The following is a 24,637-nucleotide window of genomic DNA, read 5'->3' as shown; positions in this document are numbered from 1 at the left end:
AGAAATGGAGCAGAAGGGCTGATGGCCCTACCTGGCGCCCTCAGGCCCACAGCACCTGAGGCTCAGCCCAGGAGTGCCCGCACTTTTCCTATCTCAGTGTTTAACACAATGAAACCTGAAATCCCTTGTTTTACTCCAGCATCCCGACGTCTGCTTCTGATTTGTCTGCCGATGCCTCTCTCGCTGCAAATGGACTTGAACTCATTTCCCGCGGTGGAGGGTGTGGGGTGGGGGAGGGCGCGCTTGCCTGCTGCACATGTTGCTGACAGTCACTGGAGGTCAGCAGCTTTCTTCAGTGAGGCACACCCTCCCTCCTGCCAGGGGCCAGGCTCTTTTGTTTTAGATCAATTTTTTAAAAAATGGAACAAAATAAGCTAAAAGCACACAGAGCCTTTTCCTGTTTTTATTGTAACTGTCGCCATTGGGACCATTCAGAACCGCGTGGGGTCTAAACCCAGAGAGGCCAGAATACAATGGATGCTCATGGCCCGTAAGCATGAGCTGCTCTGCGGGTGGGGAGAGACGTCCAGACTCGGTGGAAGGCCACCCTCCCAGTAGATGGCCTCTGCAGGTTGTCTGCGGTCACATATGTATCTCCTTTATTTATTCCACGGACACATTTTGAGACGGACCCTGTTGCTGATGAACAAGCGAATAGGATCCCATTCCTATTCTAGTTGAAACACTTAAATTAACATAGAGGACACTCTGTCGCTAGGTTATGTGTGGAAAGAGCCAGCAAGCACCTTTCTGTTTACCATTATGGAAACTGGATTTTCCAACAGCCTCCATTGGCTTTGAAGACTTTATCTAATCAGCTCATTGGAGACCTTCAGATAAATTGTAGGTATTTGTTGATTTGATCAGGCCTACTGTTACTGTTACTATGGAAACTGAGTACTTGCCAATGACCTTTTGAACACCAAACAGAAAATCTATGGATTCTGCCTTTTTTTTTTTTTTTTGTAATCCCTCATAGTTTATTTACTTTCTAAACTGTGTGGTGTTAAGGGCAGGGAGGGGGGATCTATAAAATGCACATCAGTTGAAAGATTTTTATGTTTTGGTAATAAATGGCATCCACTTCTTTTTTTTTAAGATTTTTTTATTGATTTTGAGAGAGAAACATTGATGTGAGAGTGAAACATTGATGGCTGCCTCCTGCACGCCCCCTACTGGGGACCCAGCCTGCAACCTGAGCATGTGTCCTGACCAAGAATCTAACCATTGACCTTTCCATGCACAGGACAACGCCCCTCCCCCAACTGAGCCACACCAGCCAGAGCAAGAGAGAGAGATTGTAATCTCTGTACTTCTGTTCTTCCTTGGAAGCAAAACCTTAAACTGAAATAAGACAAGTTTCTTTGTCCAGGTCCTAGTATCCCCAGCTCCCCAGACACCGGTGAAGCCTGGCTGCAGAAAGAGTATGCCTGGCCGGGTGGGCGTGGCATTCACAAGGACTCAGACCACAGAGGCCTCAGAGGACTCAGACCGCCGGCTCCCAAAGTGAGGCCCAAGCCATGCCGAGCATCTCTCAGGGCATCTCAGCCAGTCCAGGGTCCTCTGTACCTGGAGGTATTCAAGAAGATAGGGCATTTCTGTCAGAAAGGGGCCGGAGCAATGCCAGATGGCATTTCCCTTAAGGTTCTTTCCAACAGCAAGATGCCAACAAGGATGTTTTCATTGCTATTGTTGGTTCCCTTTAATCTCGACATGGATTAAGATCTCGCCTAAAATAGAGCTTTGGGGTTGGAATAAAACGGCCTATTTTGAGAAAAATTATAAATAGATGTGTGATTATGGATTTAAAGGAGCACAATTACATGACGTAATGGAAGACCATCTATCCCAGCAGTTCTCAACCTATGGGTCACGACCCCTTAGGGGGTCAAACAACCCTTTCACAGGGGTCGCCTAAGACCATCCTGCATATCAGATATTTACATTACGATTCATAACAGTAGCAACATTACAGTTATGAAGTAGCAATGAAAATAATTGTATGGTTGGGTCACAACATGAGGAACTGTATTTAAAAGGCCAGCAGGTTGAGAACCACTGATCTATCTGCATCTGTTCCAAGGGATGTGAGATCCACAGTGTGACCCGAGTCCTGTCTGAGCAGTCAGAGCCTCCCGCGTACAACGCGTCATTGGTTTGTCTCTGATCTTCGCTCTGTCCAGGCTCAGGGAGGTTGTGGCCCTTTCAGGCTGTGGAATTTGGGTTCAGAAAATCAGCTTCTCTCTCCGAGTTTTCTCCCAGAAAATGAACTTGTAAGATATTAATTCCACGACCGATCGTAGGGAATTCTGTTAGGATGCCTTCAATTTACTTGTCTCTCATTGGCCCCTGAGGAAGCGACGTCATCTCGTTAGGATGGGTTACTGTAGACAGGAGCTGAAAGGTAAAAAGAGGTAAATCTGAAAAGCAAAACCTGATTACCTGGCGTTTGGTCCTCCAGCTGCCTGAGCAGTTTCTGTTTCACCATCATCTCGGGTACTTTGAGATACTGCAGAGCCTCCTAAATCATCAGGAAAAGACTAATTTTGTTACAAATAGTGTTCATGGTCAGTGGGTTTGGTTTTATTCTCATTTATGGAATAATGGCCGTCTACGTATAAAATGATCAGGTGACTCGGCTGCTTGATTAACCAAATGCCCCATTACTCCATCACACGGACTGGCCAGAAGCAGAAGGAACACACCTGGAGGGGGAGAAGCTGTGTAGGCACGTGAACAGCGCAAGGGAGAAGGGAGAAGGGGCGCGGCTCCCTGTGGTTCGACACCCACCCTTCATCCCGCTCAGTACTCAGTCACGGCTGGTCCCCAGGGACCATTTCTCTCTGGTGTCCGTCTGAAAAGAAATGTCTTCCTGACTCTTGCCAATGATGTGGGTGGGCAGCCAGATTGGCACAAAACGGATGGCTTTGAGGGGAGGGGGGCAGTGTGGAGGAGAGGCAGCCATGGTTTTATTTCTTTTTTTTTTTTTTAGCATCTTTATTGATTTTGAGAGAAAGAGAGAGAGAGACATCGATTGGCTGTCTCCTGCACACCCCCTACCAGGTATCCAGCCTGAAACCTGGGACTGTGCCCTGACCGGGACTAAACCAGCAACCTTCCGGTGCACACGATGACACCCAGCCAACTGAGCACACAGGCCAGGGCATGGCCTCATGTCCTATTAGAGGTGTGCCTTCTGTGCCCCAGTTCCCCCAGGCCCTAGCAGTGTGTGGGTGCTCGTGGGGGCACAGTAATTAAATTATTTTAAATTTCATTAGCTTTTCCTCTGCCTGTTGACATCCTCCCCCATCCATTTCCAAGGCAGGGAACATCCTGTCCTCTCCCCTCCACCCAACCCCTCCCCCACCCCAAAGCTCCTCCTCAATGATCCCCTGCCACCCTGGAGACCCACCCTTACAGCAAACACTAGGACCTCTTGCCAGGGCAGGAGGGCACCGCCCTCCCAGTCTCATCTGTGCGAGGTCCTACCTACTGTCCCTTTGCTTCCTCGGAGCAATCTCTCTTCTGATGGCCCAGCCTGGCAGCAGCTCCTGAGCTCCACTTACACCCCCGTCACTGTAGCGGGGAGAAGCTCCCCACAGGGGAGGCAGGCAGTTGCAGTCCATTTTACAGATGAGGAAACTGAGGCCTCTGCCAAGTCAACCGTACCACAACCGGAGTTCCAGCCACATCTGATGGACTGTGACTTCAGCAGTTGACCCCCCTCCCGCCCCGCCAGCTTCCCCCGTCACCCCACTGCCACAGGGGCCCCGAAACAGCCCAGAGCCCTGCAGCTGCCACCCGCCTGGAAGCAGGTGTCCCATTGAGCTATAATTAGGCTCCTCATTTTAAAAAACTGGTGTGGCTTCAAAACACTCAGTGAAGATGGGATGAAATCAACAATTATGTAAATTTTGATTATGCTAAATGTAATTGCCATGGCCCCACTTTCAGAACGCTTGCGGCCATCAATTAGAGACATTTATAAAAAACTTACTTTGAGTGATTAAGCAGACATATGAGGATCACCTTTCTCTGTGGGCACCTCTTCGGCTAGGTGCCCAGTCCTGCCCACCTCTCCTGAAGGCTGCAGACAAGCAGAGAGAAGTGTCTGGAACCGTCCCCAGGGACCTGGGCTTTATTGCCAGTTATGGCTCTTTTTTTCTTTCTTTTTAATTCAGGAGATGCCATTCCGTGGTCATTTAGCTCCAATTGAATTTCCCCGGTGGTGGCTTTTTTATTGAATTCTGTCCTCATATGACTATCATCATTTCTCATTACTTCTCAGATTGCTCTGTGATTCTGCCTTAAAGATAAACCCGTGGCTCTCGCAGACCCCTCCAGGGCCCCCGGAGACCTCGGAGCCTCCCTTCCCCTCTTCTTGTACCGTGACCTGCACAGCCTGGGCCCGGCCACGGTTAGATTCAGAAGACAGAGATGTGTCTGGTTGGGGGGTGGTTGTTTTCTAGGAATAAAGCACCTGGAGATCCTAAAACACACCCGTGGCATCAGTCCACACCCGTGGGCTTCCTGCAAAGGCCCAGCTGTCTCGTGAGAGGTTTGAGCCGTCTCTGTGAAGGGATCGCTGGGCAGATGGAAGCTCTGCGTGGTTTGTGCCGTTTTGCAGCATTTATGGGAACTTGGACTCTTGTAGGCCAGACTGGTCACCTTAAGCACAGTTCTGCTGAAAGATCCCACTCAAAATGCAATCTGTTCAGCAAACAAATGCCACAAGAGGGCAGTGAAGATTTGCAAGTGAAAGGTCCCATGGAAACCTGCACGCAGGATGGCGGTGAACTTGTGCCCGCGTCTCTTTACCTTTGATGAATGTGGAGGTGGCATTACCTCGGGCCCCCAATTGTCCTGTGGTTCTGGGGTGCTGAAAAGGCAAGCCATCAGGGTTCCCCTAGGTCTGGTCGGCTCCCGCAGGCTATTCCGGCATATTTCACACCCACCCTGCGTCCTTTGTCCTTCGTGTGGAGAACTCCCCGCTTCTGAGCAGCGCTGGCAGGAAGGCAGTTAGTTGACTGTGATGCATTCCTGCGGCTTCTGATCCCACCACGGCCAGTTCACAAGCCGGCGCAGTGTCGGTTCCCGCGGGGAGCAAAGGACATAGGATCCCAAACCTACTAAGTGCCAAGAATCCTCTGACGGTAACGTGCTCACTCAGGCCTTTCTAAGGCGCCATCAGACGAATGTGCACTCAGCTCCCTGGTAGGAAAAAATGCCGTCTTTTTGCAGATGGAAAACTTAGAAATAGGGTGTTTTGGGTCTCTGTATCCTCATGTAAGTCTGGACTCTTAGCAGCTGGGCAGAACTAAGGGTGGCAGCTTGCTCGGACCCATGTAGCAGGTGAGACAGGTCGCACTGCTTCCGCCTGTTAATGGCACTCCGCCAGCCTAGGGCGTGTGTCCGTGTTCATCCGACAGCTCTGCGGCGACGGGAGAAAGATGGCTGGTGGAAACAACACAGCTGGATAGTTGAGGTGCATCATACTCGGTCCAAGAGAACCAGGCACCCTGATTTCCACAGCGGGCAAAGCACCAACATGTCACAGGTGCCACCTTCCTCCTCAGAGGGTGGCTCGGTTGCCATGACAACAGAGGCCCTCCCGCTTCCTGTGAATTTGTTTCCACAGGGCAACGGCATAAATGGATGTGTCCATAAAACTCTTTCTCATTAAGAAGATGGCTTAATGTGGTTTCCCTTCCGTTCCTGCTCCACGGAGTAAGCGCTGCTCTCCCTGCGCTGTCTGGCCGGCAGGCAGCTTTTTCCAGGGCTCATCAGCAAACCGCGTCTCATGAGCAGACTGGGTCGTAATTTAATTCAAGTGCATTTCAGGTTCTTAATTGGGGCTGTTCTGATAAGTTAGCAATGAAATACAGAAGTTTTACTTAAATCTAATTGCAAATGAGGATGACTACACTGGAGAACCGCCTGATCCAGGGCTGAGGTAGGCAAATTGGAGTCTGCCGGGCAAATTCTGGCTGCTGCCTGTTTGTGTAATTTAAGGTCTTACTGGGACACAGACACGCTCCTTCACTCATTCGTTCGCGTGGGACAACAGGGACAGAGCTTGGTTTGCAAAACCCCCAAAATTTCTTACCTGTCCTTTCATATTTACCTACCTTCTAGCCAGGAGCCCAGGGAGGAGGACGGGTTTAGACACATCACTGAGCCCCCGTGGCCTCAGTCTCCTCCTCTGTAAAGTGGGCGGCCTCGCTTAGCTTATCTCCAACTTCCTCTCAGGTACTAAAAGCTCCCTCACCCTGTGCTGTGGGTTAAAGACGACACCCCGGGTGGAGCAGCTCTTCGCACAGGGGCACGGTCCTCTGCAGGGAGATGCACGGCCCTGTTTCAAGGACGGATACAGAGGACACGCACTCCGGTCTTCCTCCCCCCCCCCCCCCCCCGCACGGCCACGCCCCTGTGCAGTGGCAGGCAGTGGAGCTAGTTCTCTAGGCCTCCGTGTCTCCCCCTGCACCAAAGGCAGGTCCGACCTTCCCAAGGACCCTCCTACGCTGACCGTCTGGTTCCGAGGAACTCCCCCCTCCCCCGGCAGGTGCCAGCGGGAGAATGAGGGATGCACCCTATGAAGTGCTGGTCACCTGTGAACCCCACTCCAGGAGGGAACACAGGTGTTGCCACCGTTGTCCCTGGGCCCCGTGCCTCCAGGTCAGAGCTGTGGATTGGATCGCCCAACCTGAAAGAGAAGTCCTGTTAGAACTTCCAGTCATGAGATTAGATACGAGACCCAAAAGAAACCAAGGTCCCGCCTTCAGGAGTGAGGCCGACCCTTGGGGTTTCCCCCTTTGACTCTGCAGGGTCAGGAGAAGAGATCTGGACTCGTCCACCAGTCTTTGCACCACCGACCCCTCTCGCCCCGGAGTTTCCACGTCAGGAATCTGTCCTGGGGAGACCAGGGGTGTGCAGGGAGGCAAGGGTGACCATGTTCATCGGCAACAGTGAGCGAAAACAGGAAAACGGGGGACAAGCGAGCTGTCCAACAGGCGGGGACTGGCTCAGGCAGCCGCAGGGAGCCCACAGCGGGGCACGTGCAGTCACGAGAGTGCTCATACAGAAAAAGCCCACGTCGCCTGAAGGGGAAAAGGGGCCACACACAGCATAACTATCCTATATGTGTCAGAGAAGGAAACATGAAAACGAGAATGAGGAGAAGAATATCCACCAACATGGTAACGATGATGATCTCTGGGTGATAAAATGATGGCTATTTAAAACTGCCTTCTCTTTTTCCTCATCCGTGCCTGTTAGGTTTTCTAAAATGAGCATCTATTACGTATAACAAAAAGCAGCGTCGTGGTAGAGATTACATAAGGGCAACCATTCTTCCTTTCAAAACGCTTTCTGTGAAAAGGGACTGCCTTCCGCTGTGTCCCTTCACCCACTGGCTCTAAAAGTGTTTGAGGGCCCTGCCCCAGGCGCTCTGCTGGGCGCCGGCACCACATCCGTGCAAGCGCAGATGAGGACCCTGCGTGCCTCCCGGTGGGGGGAGAAAGGGGAATATATATAACAGGTCGTGAGGAGAGCGTGAGGGGGGACAGGGTGCCGCACTGACTAGGGAGGGTGGGGAAGCTCAGGCTCGAAGCGTCACCCGAGCCGAGATGGGAGCACGCCCTGGGCCTGCACGGGTCCGAGGAAGCACGGAGTGCAAAGGCCCTCGGCGACAAGCAGGCTCGGTGTGTTCCAGGAGATGAAACCTTAGCCAGCGACCAGCAGGCATTTTATGCACCCAGGCGTGCTCCCCAGGAGGCCAGGATGGCCGTAAAGGAGCAGAATCTTAATCCGTTGCCCGGTGGCCGAGCAGGAGGTAACAGGCTCCGGGACTCATGGCTGGTTAGAGATACACAGGCGCAGCTGCACTCCGTTAACGGAGTCACTGAAACACCTTGTTAGTCCTTTGGGTTGTCGGCTCCAGGAGCCACGTGACTTCCCTGAGCTAGCTGCCGTGGCTGCAGGTGAACGGCTACCTTAGATGTAAGGCGCTGTGCTGAGGTCCCGGTTGTCCATGGCATCGCTGTTTCTGTTACCCATGGAGCGGCACCGAAACGCCATCCGCCTCCTATTGCTAGGGCTCTTGGGATGAGCCCTGAACACAGAGCATTTTCATCGTAGGGAGAAAATTTTAGAAGAAACACACAGTATTGGTCTGCTCCTATGGTTGGTCGCTGTTGGCCGTCCACCCTCGGGATCTTAGAAAGAAGCTTCCATTGTTCCCGGTCCCTCTCTCTACACTTTGCAGACATCTTCGATCAATATGTTCTTCCAAGCCGTGTTTTCTATTAGGCAAGAGGACACAGCATTGCCGGAGACATTCTCAGAATAGGTAGGAACGGACGCAGGGATAGTGGAATGGAGCTGAACAGTCCAGTATTCTTTGGAGGGTCAGCCAAAGGCTCTGTGGTCATAGGATGGACCCCTGGGAGACCTGGAATTCTTCGTCTCTGCATTCTCATGGTAACGAATCTTTGGGGTTAGGTTCCTACTGAAGAGTTCTTTCTCTTGGGCGCTGTCATATCAGCGGCTGGTGACTTAGGACTCCACACTTTCCCCTGGTCTTCATTCTGTCTTCCCACATCCCGCAGATAATACATCGTCATTATGCAAAACCCCAGCGTTGCAGAGTAGCTATGGTATTAAGTGAAACCATTTGGAATTGCCATTACTGTCAGACAGACAGTCCCATCTCATCAGTTACAAATGTTCCAACTGAGTAGAAAACGAACATCCCCCGCGATCCGACCCCTCCTAGCGACCCGGCGATGTAGTTTGGCGCATCCACCGCTCACGTTTAATTTGAAAAGTCCCCCACAGTGAGCTGCAGAGCCTCTCGCAATCCAAACATGGGCTTTAAACGCACCCACACGGCTCCACCCCACCTCCGAGAATCGGGCAGGGGCGGGAGGGGCGGGGGGGTGCCGTCCGGTTCACTTGTCCTGATGTGCTTTACAGAAACAGCAGCACAGGAGTCCTTTCAGGTGGGCGCGCCTTCGATGGCGGCAAACCATTGTGACTTTTCAGGAATAGCTCTTGTGTAAGAGGAGGTGTGTGTCAGTTATTAGTGAGTGAGTTTCCTGATGGGAGAACACTGCTCATCCCCACAACCCCAACTTATTAAAATGGCATAGGACATTTTAAAAGAGAAAAGAAAAACGGAAGCCACGGTACATAGTGCTATAAAATAAAATGACTTCAACTACTGAAGATTTCGCAGGCTTTTTTAAAATTAGGCTAAAACTCAGCATGGCTTACTGGCCATGAGTTAGCAACTCAGAATCCAGGATTTTCCCGTCCCTTGGAAGATGGCCTGGTAGCCTTAGGTCCAGTCTGGCCCTGGGGAGACTGAGAGGCAAGGTGTGAGCTGGGTTTTGTGGGGATCGTGAGGGCCTGGCTCCGACGGGAGGAATAACCGAAGACCCAGGGCAGGAGCGAAGCTGGCATGGCCGGGACAGAGGGCTGGGGCGTGGCAGGGGCTCCGGGCAGAGGCAGAGCCCAGCCAAGCGCCTGTCTCCTCGTCCTGTGTGAGGACGCAGCCTTTTCTCTCCGCCCCGTGGGGACCGGAGCCCTGGTTGGGTTACGGCCCCCACGTGCCTGGTGAAAAGGCCCATGTCAGTGTGGAGGCACCCCCACCGCCCACTGCCCCCCTTCTCGGCCCTGGCGTTGAAGAGTGTTGAAGGCGGGGGACGGTTGGGAATGCCGGTGAGGCGGAACCCCTGGCCTGGCCCGGCCCATCGCCGTGTCCCCCTGAGTTACAGGTGTGCACGCTCCGCAGCTGCTTCGAGCGCCCGGAGCAGCGAGTCCGCGGCGTTTGGGCCTTTTCAGATGTTGCTGCGGACGGCGCTCCTGATAACATAAACGTCATCTCCTTGCGCCTCTTTCTGATAACGTTTTCTTCTTATAAATCAGAAGAGCATGATAGAGTGGCTTAGCCGGCGTTCTCCTCTCAAACTCGAACTTCCCGGTTAGTCATTTAAAGTTAGAGGCAACCCAGAAAGCCTCTCAACGTGGGACGGGTCCCAGGGCAGCCGCCGGGAGGACGGGCTGGTCCTGAGGTTGAGGGCGGCTCTGGTGGGACCCGAGTCCTGGCTTTCCTGGCAAGTCTGTCTTAAATGGCCTTCCATCCTCTGTCGGAGGGGAGGCCGGTCTATGTGTCATGGCAGCTCAGGCTCTGGTTACAGAACATCCGTGTCCCCTGCGGCCGCTAAGTCCGCCTCCCACGTGCGCTGCCAGCAGGGGTTGAGTTCAGCTGTACTCAATGCTTTTGACCTTAAAGCAGAAAAGTAGGGCCCATTTTGTTGTTTTTTTTCTACCCCCCCCCCCCTCCCCGCGTGTTTTAATATCTCTGCTTAACTGGGCTGCTCAGCCCCTCCGAGCATGCATCCAGGCCATGAGGTTTGATCCCTATATAGACCAGTTTTGTTTTGTTTTTATAAAATATATTTTTATTGATTTCAGAGGGGAAGAGAGAGGGAGAGAGAGATAGAAGCATCGGTGATGAGAGAGAATCATCGATTGGCTGCCTCCTGCTAGCCCCCTACCAGGGATCGAGCCCGCAACTCGAGCATGTAACCCATGTAGCCAGGAATCGAACAGTGACCTCTTGGTTTATGGGTGGATGCTCAACCACTGAGCCCACCCAACGAGGGGTTACTATGCCTCTTAAAGGAGCAGTACATCATCCCCACAGCTTGCCACGGAGGTTCCTCTCCAGGGGTCGTGGTCTCCCTTTTGGCAGGGGTACGGTTTCCTTCTGCAGGGGAGCCTTCTGTTGGAAAATCTACCAATAAGGAAAAGATCAGCGCACAGTTTATTCCTTTCCTCGCATGGTAACTGTGTGAAGCCCCCCCCCCCCTTCCCCAGCCGTTACGTCTGTATCCCGGGGTGAGACCCAGCCTGCCCTGGGCAGAGCCCCAGACTTGGTTCTTGGTTAACCAGGGAGTTGTCTCTGCATAGGTCAGGGCGGCTTCTGGGCACTTTCCAAGTGTTGCCCTTCGTGTGAGTACAGCCAGTGAGTGGGAATAGATATGTCTCCTCAGGCGCCTCGCCCCCTTTCTCGCCGCCTCCCACCTCCCCCCTCCCAGGGGCATCAAGCCTGGTCACAGTGTTTCCTGTCTGTCTTTTCCCGGGGAAGGAATGTCTGACTGTGTGTCCCTGTCTGCTTGTTGTTCAGAAAGCCAAGCTTGGCCCCGCTGGGAACAGAGCGTACGGCCCCTCGCCAGACAGGAGACTTTCCAACAACCTGGACCGCGTGAAGCTCACCGACTTCAATTTCCTCATGGTGCTGGGGAAGGGGAGTTTTGGAAAGGTAAGAAGGAGGGCCCGGCCCCTGCCACAGCCGGGCCTTGGTCCCGCGTGCGGGGTCCGCTCATTCCTCCTGGCGCTTCCGGAGCAGCCTTGCAGGTTCCCCTGCTCCCTGTCCCTGCGTCTCAGGTGCTTCCCACCTCATTTCATTACAAACAACTGCATCCGAACAGCCACCGAGGGTCGCCGTGCAGCACCGTGCATCTCGGTGCTCGGAGCAGAGTGGGTGCTCCACGGTGTTGGCCGAGTGAATAGCTTTCACGCCTGAAAATTAAGCGTTGACTTGTAGTAAGTGAATGGAATCATTACGAGATGCCGAGCTGGGCGTCTTCAGCCTGTGTGTCCGCATTTGGCTTTTCTGGCCCCAAATCTCACCCTACATGCAGCTCATTGCTGTCCTGCCTGCTTCTTTGTCTTGGTTCCTGGCTCATGAGAAGCTTATGAAAGTCAGTCCCTTTTTTGCCCTCAGGATGCTCCCAGAGAAACGCACAGTCCCACCCCAACGCTGATAATGTCGCGTATTCCTATTAGCAGCCGCAACAGCGCCATCGTGTGGCGACAGCCTGCACAGGGTGCAAATCTGGCCGCCTTAAAAGAAAGGGCCGCGTGCGGGAGGGATTTAATTGGCAGTGACCTGCGATGTTTCCTAGTTTGCACATCAAGTGGAGCTTTATGAATGCTTTCACGTCACACGCTTCCATCGTGCACGCACTGTCTCACCGACCGGGCTGCCCCCTGCCCCCAGCCGGTCTCAGGTGACCCCTCCTCTGCTCTCAGGTGATGCTGGCGGACAGGAAGGGCACAGAAGAGCTCTACGCCATCAAAATCCTGAAGAAGGACGTGGTGATCCAGGACGACGACGTGGAGTGCACCATGGTGGAGAAGCGCGTGCTGGCCCTGCTGGACAAGCCCCCGTTCCTGACGCAGCTGCACTCCTGCTTCCAGACCGTGGTAAGGACCCCGACCCCGCACACCACGCGCTCGGGCCGCCCCGAGCCCACGCACCGTCCTGCCCACCTTACTTTGCAGAGAAGGTTGGAGACCGCTCAGCCCTGAGCCTTCTCCGCCCGGCAGAGGCGACCGGGGAGAGCCCCTCTGCGGTCAGTTCGGAGCGTCCCCTCCTGGTGGGGTGCCCTACTTAGAGAGTTGGCATTCGTTCCATTTAATTCAGCAAACGTTTGCATCAAAGGTTTTCTTCCTGCCAGGCAATGTGCTGGGACTTCGAGACGGAGCAACAATAAGATAACTCAGAGTGCTGGCTCGGTAGCAGGCCAGCTAGCCAGCTGCAAGCGTTGCCTGGGGACTCTCGGAGGCTCAGTTTTGTAAAAGAGTGTGTTCCTTTTCAGTGCACACAGCAGGGGTGGGCAATCTGGCCTGTGCTGTTCAGCCTATGAGCTCTAAGAACGGTTTAAGAAGCAATAAGAATTCCATTTCGTGGCATGTAAAAGGTAGATGGAGTTCAGGTGTCAGCGCCATGAGAAGGTATCTTGGCGCACAACCAGGCCCAGACAGTCACCGTCGTCAGTGGCCGCCTTCCTGCTACGAAGGCAGAGTTGGATAGTGGCAAAACACGCACACAACCTACAGTATTGACTGTCTGGCCCTTTAAGGAGAAAGTTTTTGCTAAGCCCTGTCCTAGGCAGAGGACAGAGAATATTCCGGAGCACTAATCAGCTAGTGGCGGGACCCGGGCCCTGGCGTGGTGCTTGCAGGTGGCCTGCAAGAAATCGGAACTCAGAGTTGGCACCCAGTGCGGCATCCCCAATGCTCAGCCGCTCTCCTCGCTAAGATAGGGCTCAGTCATCGGTCACTGTAACGTTACTGTGGCGGTTACAACTCCCTCCGCCAGAAATTGACTTTCTGTTTTCTGTCTCCCTTTAAAAATCTGTTGGGAGGCGCCCCCTTAAAGCTCTTGGATTTTAAAATCTCACAATGGCAGTGCAGCCGCACAAGATCAGACGTGGGGTGCAGAGCCGGGCGCGGCCATCGTGTGCCCGCCTCGCGCTAGGGCCCAGGCGGGCAGCTCCCCGCTCCCAGCAGCATCCGAGTAGCACTGAGGAGAGAGAGACAATGTGCGCGGGAGAGAGAGCCGCGTCTTGAATCCCAGCCCAGATCCTGTAACCCTGGTTACGCTGATTAAGCTCCAGAACGCTACAAAGCAGAGAAATAAAGATGAAATTAAAGTTCATAACGGCGAGGCTGGAGAAGGAAGCTCCCGGAGCCGTTTCCTGCCTGGTGGCAGCAGCTTCATCATTTCTCCTTCCCTGGGCAACACTTCAGTGTTTCATAACCTCTGAAATGGCGTTGTTTTCTAGAAGGGAACAGAAGCCAGCTGTCAGCTGGGCGTGCTGTCCCTGCGACCCCCGCTCCTTCTCCCCTCTGTCCCAGCACACTGCCCTCAGACGTATGCACATTTATTTGGTTCTATGATGTGTGCCTTCCTGGGGCCAGCGCTTAGCATACCAGTAAGAGAGGACATCAGAGCCACACGGGCATATTATGGATGCCAAAGCGCTTTTGATTTGCCCTCCATGCGGTCCCCTCCCCCACAGTAAATGTGGTTGAGCATTTATAATGCATAGGCCCAACCTGACTCTCCGGGTTTGTGTTCAGAAGCACCCAGCTAAACATATGACTGCATTGCTCTCGCATGCCTCTTCGTGCAAAGCAGAAACACTGGTTGAAACTAAATAATTGGCCCCTATGGATTCCTCAGTCGTCCCTAACTTAGGACAGTGTTCTGTGTGTGGGAGCAAAGGGTAGACCATTTGAGGCCATGACTGTCACAGGGAGCATACGTGACCAGAGGGGCCGTGACATCCGAGTTAGGTACTGACCACCTCCCCAGGGCCCTCACGCAGTAGGTCCGTGACTTACTCTTCACTGGGGAAGAGACGTGTCGAAGGGCGGCCCTGAGCGGACTGTCAGTGTGGCCCACGCTTCCCTAAGAGAAAGCCATGCCCGGTCTGGGAAGCGTGAGGGGCGCCTTCCCCCCACTCAGCTCACCTGTCGCACTTGGCCTTCAGGATCGGCTGTACTTCGTCATGGAATATGTCAACGGCGGGGACCTCATGTACCACATCCAGCAAGTAGGAAAATTTAAGGAGCCACAAGCAGTGTGAGTATTTTAAGTCCCTTAGTTTAGACATACAGCAGCCCCAGCTGGAAACTCCTGGCTGGGTGAGATGCAGGTGGGCTCTGCCCAGTTCAGGGGAGGGAGGGCTGTCACCTCTGGGGGTGGGGGGGGAGGTTTATTGGTGGGGTCCATCTCCGTGTGTCCTAAGGAGAGGGTTACGTGCTTCTTGTAAGTAGGGATGTGGGCGCAGTCCGCACTTGTTGGTTGGCTCAGCCCCTCTGCCCCTCAGTTACTGGACTCGTGGTCATGCGCACCCACCACGCCCCAGGCAGCGGGACGGTGAAGGCGTGAGCGGCCCCTGCCCTGGGAGCTCACCCTCTGGCCGGAGTGGGGGGACTCACTCGATAATTGTAACGCGTTGCCATAACATTAAAGGTGGCCCAGGACACCATGCAAGCCCCCAAAAAGCGGGGGGGTGAGGGAAGAGCATCCTGGGGATTGCCCATCGCAGAGGCTTAGGATGTGGAGGGGCAGTGGAGGGGGTACTCGGGTGACACTCCCAGTTGGTGCCAGGCCAGGGGACGGGAAGGTAGGTGTGGCCACGAGGAGGGGGAGATGGGAGGGCGGTGTGGCTGGTGAACTCTATGGAGAGCAGAGAACAAAGGGAGGGACTCGTGTGTTTGAGAAGTCTCTGGAGGAAGAGCACCAGACGTGGCGACTGTGCGGGTGAGCAGAGAGAAGCCTCTTCGTGTGACGCCCCATTTTAGGTGGTGGTGGGGGGGGCAGCCAGCCAGGAGGAGGGGGTGGGGCGGGGGGAATCGGGAGCTCCATTTGGAAGGTTTCATTAGGACGCGCCTTGGATGCCGGGATGGGCATCAGCCACGTGGGAGAGAGACCGGCTCCAGGGAAAGATGGAGAGGATTCCGTCCAGAGGCGGGCGTGGGTGCCTGAGAAGCCATCCCCCTTCTCTGGCCAGGAAGCCCCAGGCAGCACAGGGAGCAAAGCTGACACACAGCACTTCCTTCCCCTCCACGGGGACGCCGGTGGCGTGTGTCCCGAGGGCTCCCGTCTGCACGTGTTCATGGGACTCTGGCTGACGTTCATGGGAGAGTTGAGTCGGGGACGCTGGCCTGTGTGCAGGGCCTGCCCCGGGGAAGGTGGCGCAGGCCGCTGGGGAAGTCCGCTAGCAAGCGTAGAAACCGTGGAGGCGGGTTTCCTTCTCCTCCGTTTTCAGAAACGCCTGCCCTTACCCCCTCGCCCGTGTCGTCCGTCAGAAAGCCTTGGCGTGCTCGGACTGCGAGGGAAGCAGAGCTACAGAGCACGGCGCGGAGTAGCCACCTGTGTTATAAAGTGACAGAAAGGGCCAGTCCCCTTTCATGGTATTTGTGTTGCCAGGAAGGTTTTATTTTTAAAAAGATAGAAAAGCACGAAAAATATTGTCCAAGCCGCCTGTAACCCATCTCTTATTTCTCTCTGATCTCTCCCCTCTCCCACCAGCCCCCTCCCCATACACACACACACACACACACACACACACACACACACACACACCGGTGAGGGGTTTGGTCCTTGTGTTCGGGTTTTCTCGGCTCACGCCGACATCTGTGCTCACCTAGGCCTCCTGGGTCGATGTGCGCACAGGCAGTTCTGTGGCTCCTCAGACTTCAGAGCTTCCTGAGTATCAGCGTTTATCCTGCGTGTTAGACATGCACCTACGAATGACTCTGACGTGACGGCAGCCGCTGCTTTCTATTATGAATTATTTGGAAGGGTGAACTCGGGCATGAGTCAGCGTGTGTCCACTTACCCCGGCGCTCGGGGTGGAGGTGGCGGTGAGGAATCCAGCTCAGGAGCTCACCGCACACTCCGCTTCGTCTCCCAGGAATAGCCGTGTGTTTAACACGGATGCATTCTGTTCACGAGGAGGAACGTGGAAATCGGCTCTGCCGCAGTCCCCATCGGCTCTGGCAAAGAGCCGTCTAACAGCCACTCTTTAAAATATATATATATTGATTGGTTTCAGAGAAAGGAAGGGAGAGGGAAAGAGAGAACCATCAATGATGAGAGAGAATCATGGGTCAGCTGCCTCCTGCACGCCCCCTACTGGGGATTGAGCCCACAACCCAGGCATGTGCCCTGAATGGAATTGAAACCCTGACCTCCTGGTTCCTGGGTTGCCACTCAACCACTAAGTCATATCAGCCGGACTAACAGCCACTCTTTAAGAGATTGTATTAGGACCCAGCCAGTGTGGCTCAGTGGTTGAGTGTCAACCCAGGAACCGGAAGGTCAGGGTTCGATTCCCGGGCAGGGCGCATGCCCGGTTGCTAGCTCAACCTTCAGAGTAGGGTGTGCAGGAAGCAGCCGATCCACGATTCTCTTTCATCATTGATGTTTCTCTCTCTGAAATAAATAAAAAATATATTTAAAAAAATTTTTTGAACAAAGATTGTAGTAGGAAATTCTCTTATAAGTTACCTGCCCACCTGCCCCAGACAAAAAGTGCTTGTTTCTGGGCAGGACCTAAACCCATCTGGTTGGTTTTATTCGCTGTGTCATCTGTAGGGGCAGTTGGAGCGATGAACGGCAGAGGGAGGGGGAGGGGCGGGGGGCTGGAAGAGCAGGCATGGGGCGACGCTAATCTCTGACAATCTCACTTCCCCAGCGCCTGGACTAGGTGGGAAAGGGACCAAGTCTCCAAGAGTCCAGAGGTGCCTGACCAGCTTTTTCTCTCGCAGATTCTATGCAGCAGAGATTTCCATTGGACTGTTCTTCCTTCATAAACGAGGAATCATTTATAGGTGCGTGGCGAAACTCCCCCACCCTCCGTGCAGCTGGGCATTTGGCCGGACCCCTGGGTCTCTGTGGGCATGTAATTCTGGGATGGGGACTTCGTGGAGTCCATGACCCCCCAGGCAACAGATCCCTGCTGGGACCCTCCGGGCGATCGAAACCACCTTCTGATCTCAGGACCTCACATATTCGTCTCCTTTCTGCTTCCCACAAGAAAACATGCTTTTCTTTCCACCGACCGCTCCCCCTCTGCCTTGGATGTGGGAGGGAGGTCAGAGGGCGATGGAAACAGGATTTCTGTGAGACCCTCAGCTGGATGAGGACATGGGGAAGGGGGTGAGGCCAGGGAAACACTCCTGAGTTAAATCCTTCTGGTTGTCAGCTGTCACGAAGGTCTGGTGCCAAAGGCAGAAGAATGTCTTCCAGCATTGAGTGGAGAGAGATCGAAAGGGCCTGTGGTCCGAGGCAGGAGAGGGGACACGTGTGGGACCCGTGGGTGGTGCTGTACCTGTGGTCTGCACACCTGGGTCAGACCCCTCTGCGTGGGATGCAACTAAATCGGACGACTGGCCTGTCCCAGATCTGCTAACTCGGAATCTCTGGTGATTCCCTTGTGCAGCCAATGGTTGGGGACTCACTAGTTCGGCCATTTAGTCGTTCATTTAACACCCATCTATTAAGAACTTCCTGTGTCCTGGGCACTGTATGTATTACGCTCTGGAGATGAAAAAATAGTAGTTTCTGGTTCCTGGTACTTGTAGTTCATGTGCCGCTGAGGCGGCTGCTCGTCAGATATGCGCCTCAGTAGCTGCAGAGCGAGCCGTGCTCCCCACACGGTGGGCAGGGCGCTGACGCTGTGCCCTTCCCCGCAGGGACCTGAAGTTAGACAACGTCATGCTGGACTCGGAGGGGCACATCAAGATTGCCGACTTCGGGATGTGCAAGGAGCACATGATGGACGGCGTCACGACCAGGACCTTCTGTGGGACCCCAGATTACATCGCGCCGGAGGTAGGGACCCCCATTCTCCTGTTTCCTAGACCAGCGCCTTCACACTGCAGCCACTGCTCCCTCCTGGGGTGCGGAGCCGCCCTCGAGTCACTGTGTGGGCCTGTGACGGCAGAACGCACTACACAGCGAAACAGGAAGTAGAGACACGCACGCTCGTGCCACCTAGTCGGTGCACACCTTGTTTTTTTGGATCTTTGCTCTCCTATGTGCACGGTAAGCCAGTTGCACGGTAAAATGTACTTCGTGGTCACGGTCCAAACAGCTTAAGAAGCTGGGCAGGGAAGGAGGGCTCTGGCTTGTCAGGATGTTCTTCGTGGGAAAACTGGGTCAGATGGTGGTTCCGGCCCTGGCTTTTTCTCGAAATCGGAGTGATTAATGCTTAAAGGGCCCGTGGGCATTGACTGCGTGTTTATTCTGGGACGAACGCACCGTGTGGCTCTGAGCAGAGGGGCTCTGGGGTCTGTGTGCTGACAGCCGAGGCCGCGCTGCTTTGTCTTGGTGATGCTGCGTGGAGTGCTTTTCTTCCTGGGCTGTACCCAGGCGCCGTGCAGCCAGCTCTGCCCACACACCGCCCGCGGGCGGACCGTCGCTTCCCGGCGAGCTCCCGCAGCTGCAAGGGGGTGGCTCAGAGTCAGGCCAGCCCGCGGCTTTCCATGGCAGCTGGTGACGGCTTTATGGTATTTAGTCAACATATCATCCCTGGTATTTCTCTCGGAGGCAGTCGGGACAGTGGGAGTGACATGAGCATAGAAGTCAGACCCCGGGGAGCTTCCGTCCTGACTCTTATGTACAGGCGTGGGACCTCGGGCCAGCTCCTTGCCCTCTCAGAACCCGTTTCCGCAGGGCGAGCTGGGAGAATGATAAGTTCCAAGCAGCATTTGCTGTCAGGACTCCAGTGCCCAACATGATGCTTGGCACCTAGTCAACCCCCAGGAGTGGCCATTATTCCGGAAGGGAAACTGATGCATATCCCTTTGTTAAGGGCTTCTTGTTGGTTATATTCCTAGAGCATGTGGAAACATAGAGTTAGACTATATTTTTAGAAACTTAAACTCTGAATTACACGGGCAAAGGCATTATGTTATCTTGATGAGTAATTTATTGGGATTTTTCTCCCAAAAGAGCTCACACATTAGTATCCCCAGGCATAACATGAGCTGAAATAGCCCTATTTTCAAACATGAATAGCAAGATCTTACAGTAGAAATACCCCCCCACCCCACCCCCGGGCCATGTCATGCTAGGAACCTGGGAACAAGCTTTCAGACGGAGGGATCCTGAGGACACCTGGCAGAGAGAGGGATGCTGGGAACACGCCCTCAGAGAGAGGGATGCTGGGAACACGCCCTCAGAGAGAGGGATGCTGGGAACACGCCCTCAGAGAGAGGGATGCTGGGAACACGCCCTAGAACAGTGATGGCGAACCTTTTGAGCTCGGCATGTCAGCATTTTGAAAAACCCTAACTTAACTCTGGTGCCGTGTCACATATAGAAATTTTTTGATATTTGCAACCATAGTAAAACAAAGACATATTTTTGATATTTATTTGATATATTTAAATGCCATTTAACAAAGAAACATCAACCAAAAAAATGAGTTCGCGTGTCACCTCTGACACGCGTATCATAGGTTTGCCATCACTGCCCTAGAGAGAGAGGGATGCTGGGAATGTGCCCTCAGAGAGAGAGATGCTGGGAACACGTCCTCAGAGGTGGATGCTAAGAAAACCAATTTGGGGCCTCGCAATCCCCGGAAGATAGCACGGGCTGGCCCCAGTACCCTCCGTGTCCACAAGCCTCATTGCTCTCCTTATACTCACTGCACAAGCAAGAACAAAGAAAGCCCTCTGTTCATCGAGTGTCTACTACGTGCCAGACACCTTACATACTCTCCCTCCAGTCCCATACCCAGCCCTGTAAGGGACGCAACATCAGGCCCCGGTTGCAGGGCAGGCGCCTACAGGGTCAGGAATGGTCTGAGGCCACCTTACTAAGAGATGCTGGAGTCAGGCGTCCACCCCTGGACCGCCTCCAGACCTTTGCACACCCACCACACTAAATGCTGCTCACACCGCAGGGAGTCACGTGTTCAGAGAGCACTGTGCATGCTTTCCTGGGCGAGCGGTGCCACCAGGGTGCAGGGCGATATCAGACGAGGGCCTGACCTCAGAGTGCTTACAGCTTAGGGGCGGGGAGCCCCGTGCATACGAGCAGGAACCGAGATAGGTTTAGGTTCCAATCAGCCTTCACTGAGAACTGAGCGGTGCTGCTCTGGGAGCTCAATCAATAGTGGCTGGAGGTTGTTTCCCCTTCGGCCAGTGTTTTCCTCCTAAGGGCCCCCAGGGGTCTTTGTGGGGTGGAGAAAGACCATCTAGGGTCGAGGTTTCTGAATTGGGTCAAAGGTTAACATTCTCCGGTCCTCTATGTAAATCGTCCTGTCAGGTGGAGGCAAAATAATTATCTTAGATGGCATTTCCCTTAATAGGCAAAGCAGAGGCTTAAATAGTTATGGCTGTTGGTTCAGAAACCTTGAAATGGATTAGACCACAGCATCTCCTCAACCGGGAAGAGGAGCTACAGCGGAAAAGGTCGCCAACAGGTGTGATTTTGGAGTTGAGATGGTCGCCCACGTAAGGGGCGCCAATCAGAAAGTAATACCTGGCCATGCCCACATGTTCAGTGGTTAGAGTACCGGCCACACACTGAAGGGTCTCAGGTCCAGTTCCTGGGCAAGGGCGACTACCTGGATTTCAGGTTCTATCCCCGGCCCTTATCAGGGCACATCCGGGAGGCAACCAATCTCTCTCTCTCTCTCTCTCTCTCTCTCTCTCTCTCTCTCTCTCTCTCTCTCTCTCTCCCCTCCCTTCCACTGTAAAAATCAATGGAAAAAATAACCTCAGGTGAAGAATAACAATAAAAACCCAAGTGATTCCTGAAGCCAACTTGAAGTCTACCCTTTGCTTTGACCTGGAAAGACTTCTCCGCGTCAGTGAGAGTCCTTGACAAGGCCACACAGACACTCTATCTGGACTTCATCCCCCACCAGAAAGTTCGTGATGTGGGTGTCTGAGAGCCAGCTGCAAATCAGCTGTCCCCCAGCCACGGACCAGACTCTGGTTCCTCGCCTCGCCCTTTTCCGGAAGAGAGAGAAGCAGCAGGAAGAGCATGTGCCTCCGGCTGGTGGACCTCTGCGTCCCTCCCATGGGATGGGAGCGAGGCTTTCTGAAAATGCGCCACGTGGAATGCTCCCTTGCAGCCTGTGGAGGGGGCGTTAGACCGCACACGAAGGATGTAAGCCGCGACGCAGTGACTGTCTTCTGCCGTGTCGCATTTCCTGCATGTGCAGGCGTTATGTGACCTGCCCGAGGTCACACAGCTGGGAACATGCAGAGGTGGGATTAGGGCCCAAGACAGTCTGGCCCAGAGCCCATGTATGGAGTCTTTCCAGATGTTTGCCCCATCTCCAGAAGTAGGAGAAAACTCCCGGAGTGACAAGGTGCTCAGATGTGATAGTCCATCTTTTCTTTGACATCCTTTAGGCCGAGTTGCACATGTGGCCAAGTTCCAGATGTGACCCAAGTTGCACATTCCTCCACCTGAACGGCAGTCAGAGCCCTGAGTCAGGGGCGGCCCCCAGCACCTGTAAGGCGGTCGGTGACTTGGGATCTCACTGCAGCTGTTAAGACCAAGCAGGTCCCTCAGAAGCCAAGGGTGAACTAGCAACACAAGTCCCTCTCCCTCACGTGCTTCCATTAGTCGGGTGTTTAGCAAGTGCCTACTAAGTGCCTGGGCACGCTGGGCAGGAAAGGAGAGCCCAGAAGGGACCTGAGAGGAGGCTGGGGCTGGGGGCAGTTAGAAATACTGTGTGGGTTTAGAGACACGTGGGTTTAGAGACGTGGTGAGACAGTATTCCCCTTGCCAGGAACAGGTGGCACCTCCAACACGGCTGAAATGGCCAGGAGAAGTCTGCAGGCACCTTGGCCACCCCATGGCTGGCCAGCCACAAGCAGAGGTGTAAACCCCTGGGAGTGTGGGGGCCGGATGAGTTTAGAGCTGACGACCTGTCCTTCCAGCCCAGCATTGCCCGTGAGTCTGCATCTTTATGTCACATCTGCCTAATGGTTCAAGTTGACTCTGATATCTATTAAGAGAAAGGTCTCCAGGTAAGATTCAGCCAATGGGCCATCAGCTGTGACCTCTCTTCTGGAGGGGTCAAGGGTCCCATCTGGAAGAGCCACATATTAGAGACAGGAGGGAAAGAGAAGACCAAGAGGTGTACACAGAGGCAGAGAACCAGGAGGCTGTAGCGTCCACCTGGGATGTCCTGACCTTAGGTGTCCACGTGGCTCCCTCCCTCACCTCCTTCCAGCCTCAGCTCAGATGTCCCCTCGGGGAGGCCACCTTTCCTGACCATCCTGTTTAAAACTGCAAACCTCCAGCCCACCCACACCCTGACCCCGTGGCCCTGCATCCCTTCCAGGCACTCATCAGCTGCTGATGCACTCAGGTATTCGTTTCTTATCTGCTCCACACAGCAGAACCTGTGCCTCCTTCCTGGCGGAGCCCCGCCCCCGGGTCTGAGGCCCCGCCCTGGGTCTAGAACCCCGCCCTGCAGGCAGATGCCTTTGGGACTGCTGGGTGCGACATGCTGCCTGCCAAGGTGCGGCTGTGGCACAGGAGACCAGGAGCAGAGCTGCAGGCTCGGAAGCTGCTGTTGGAAGGGTGGTTCCCAAGGCTGCCAGGGGCTGAGGCAGATGGCAGGGGATGGAGTGCAGAGGACAGCCAGGGACCCTGAGTGCCCAAAGGTTGGCGGGACATCAGCCCGGGTCCACCAGACAGCTAAGGTGCCCCCAGGGTTGCATCCTGAGACCTTTCCTGGCCGTGGGGGAAAGGGTTGTAGAGAGGGACAGAGGATAAAAGGAGTAAAAGTTAAATGAGAAAGAGACTCAGGCGGTGCCCACAGCCAGGCAGCCAGGCAGTAAATTACTTGGCAGACGGAGAAAAGCAGGGAAATGAGGTGGAGAAAGGCCAGGCGGCTCCGGCCACCCTGGGATCCGTGCCTCTGAATCACAGCCCCACACGCCCCACACACCTGCACGGGCGTGAGCCAAGAAAGCACTGATTGAAGAAAGAGGATGATAAACCGAAGGGCGCCTTTCTTTCTGTCAAAGGCCAGTTTCCTCCATGGAGGTCACGAGCCAGTGACTCCACTTCGCAAGAGAAATGAAGCAGCGCTCACCCGCCCAGAAATATTTAAAGAGCCGAGGCCAGGCTTTTCCTTGGGTTCCTCCTTAAATTGTGTAACTCTCCCCAGGTCTTTTCAAGGAATTGTGCCGAGTGCATCAGCTCCTATACTCAGTTGTCTGCTTGCAGCTCTTTAACTGCCTCCCAGCTGGGCCTCATCTGGGCACCTCCAAACCCCAAACAAAGAAGAGGAATCTGCAAATCTCCCTGTAGCTCCTGCTGGGTAGCCTCAGGCAGAGGCTAAATTAGCACCTCCTTAGAGATCCAAGAGCCAGTGTACCCAGTGGTCAGAGTGGGACCATCCAGATTACAACTCCTCAGATCCATAAGGTACACACTCGGGGGCAGACACAGAGAGCACCAAAGCCCCACTGGAGCAAGTCTTGCCCCATAAGGGTGTCTCCAGCACAGGAGTTCTCCCACCATAGACACAGCTGATTCTCACAGCCAGTTGGCCTGGAGGTCAATTCTTCCCAGTGATCCTACAACAATCAAGGCTTAACTACAACAAGACTGTGCAAAAAGCCCACAAGGGGGTACACCAAGAGTGTCCACCTCAGGTAATTGGGGAGGCTGAGCCACTGGGCCCTATAGGACACCTAGCACAGAAAGCCACTCTATCAACACAGGGGAGCAGCCAAAATGCAGAGAGAAAGAAACAGGTCACAAATGACAGAAATGGAGGAAAGCAAACTACTGGATATAGAGTTCAAAACCACGGTTATAAGGTTTTTCAAGAATTTTCTAGAAACCACCGATAAATTTAGTGAGACCCTCAAGAAATCTAGTGAGACCCTCAAGGATATGAAAAAGGACCAACTAGAAATTAAGCATACACTGACTAAAATAAAGAATATTATACAGAGTTCTAACAGCAGACTAGAGAATCACAAGAATCAAGTCAAAGATTTGAAATACGAGGAAGCAAAAAACACCCGACTGGAAAAAGAAAAAAGAATCCAAAAACATGAAGATAGTGTGAGGAGCCTCTGGGACAACTTCAAGTGTACCAACATCCAAATTATGGGGGTGCCAGAAGAAGAGGGAGAGCAAGATATTGAAAACCTATTTGAAGAAATAATGACAGAAAACTTCCCCTACTTGGTGAAAGAAATAGACTTACAAGTCCAGGAAGCGCAGAGAACCCCAAACAAAAGGAATCCAAAGAGGACCACACCAAGACACATCATA

At 53.8% G+C, this 24,637-nt stretch overlaps 1 protein-coding gene across 1 annotated transcript in view; it reads left to right on the top strand.

The window, feature by feature from the left end:
- Nucleotides 1-24,637, top strand: part of PRKCA (protein kinase C alpha) — a 282,419-nt gene that overhangs the window by 232,046 nt on the left and 25,736 nt on the right. Inside the window, exons 9-13 of the mRNA XM_081109906.1 lie at nucleotides 11,192-11,326; nucleotides 12,100-12,273; nucleotides 14,349-14,440; nucleotides 17,137-17,199; nucleotides 18,064-18,202. Coding sequence (XP_080966032.1) covers nucleotides 11,192-11,326; nucleotides 12,100-12,273; nucleotides 14,349-14,440; nucleotides 17,137-17,199; nucleotides 18,064-18,202 — 603 coding nt within the window. The remainder of the gene's footprint in view (nucleotides 1-11,191; nucleotides 11,327-12,099; nucleotides 12,274-14,348; nucleotides 14,441-17,136; nucleotides 17,200-18,063; nucleotides 18,203-24,637) is intronic.

This window comes from Myotis nattereri (genome assembly GCF_964212035.1).
Source record: "Myotis nattereri genome assembly, chromosome: 16".
Classification (NCBI taxonomy): domain Eukaryota; kingdom Metazoa; phylum Chordata; class Mammalia; order Chiroptera; family Vespertilionidae; genus Myotis; species Myotis nattereri.
The sequence above is the reverse complement of the archived record's forward strand: the minus strand, read 5'-3'. Positions and strand labels throughout refer to the sequence as shown.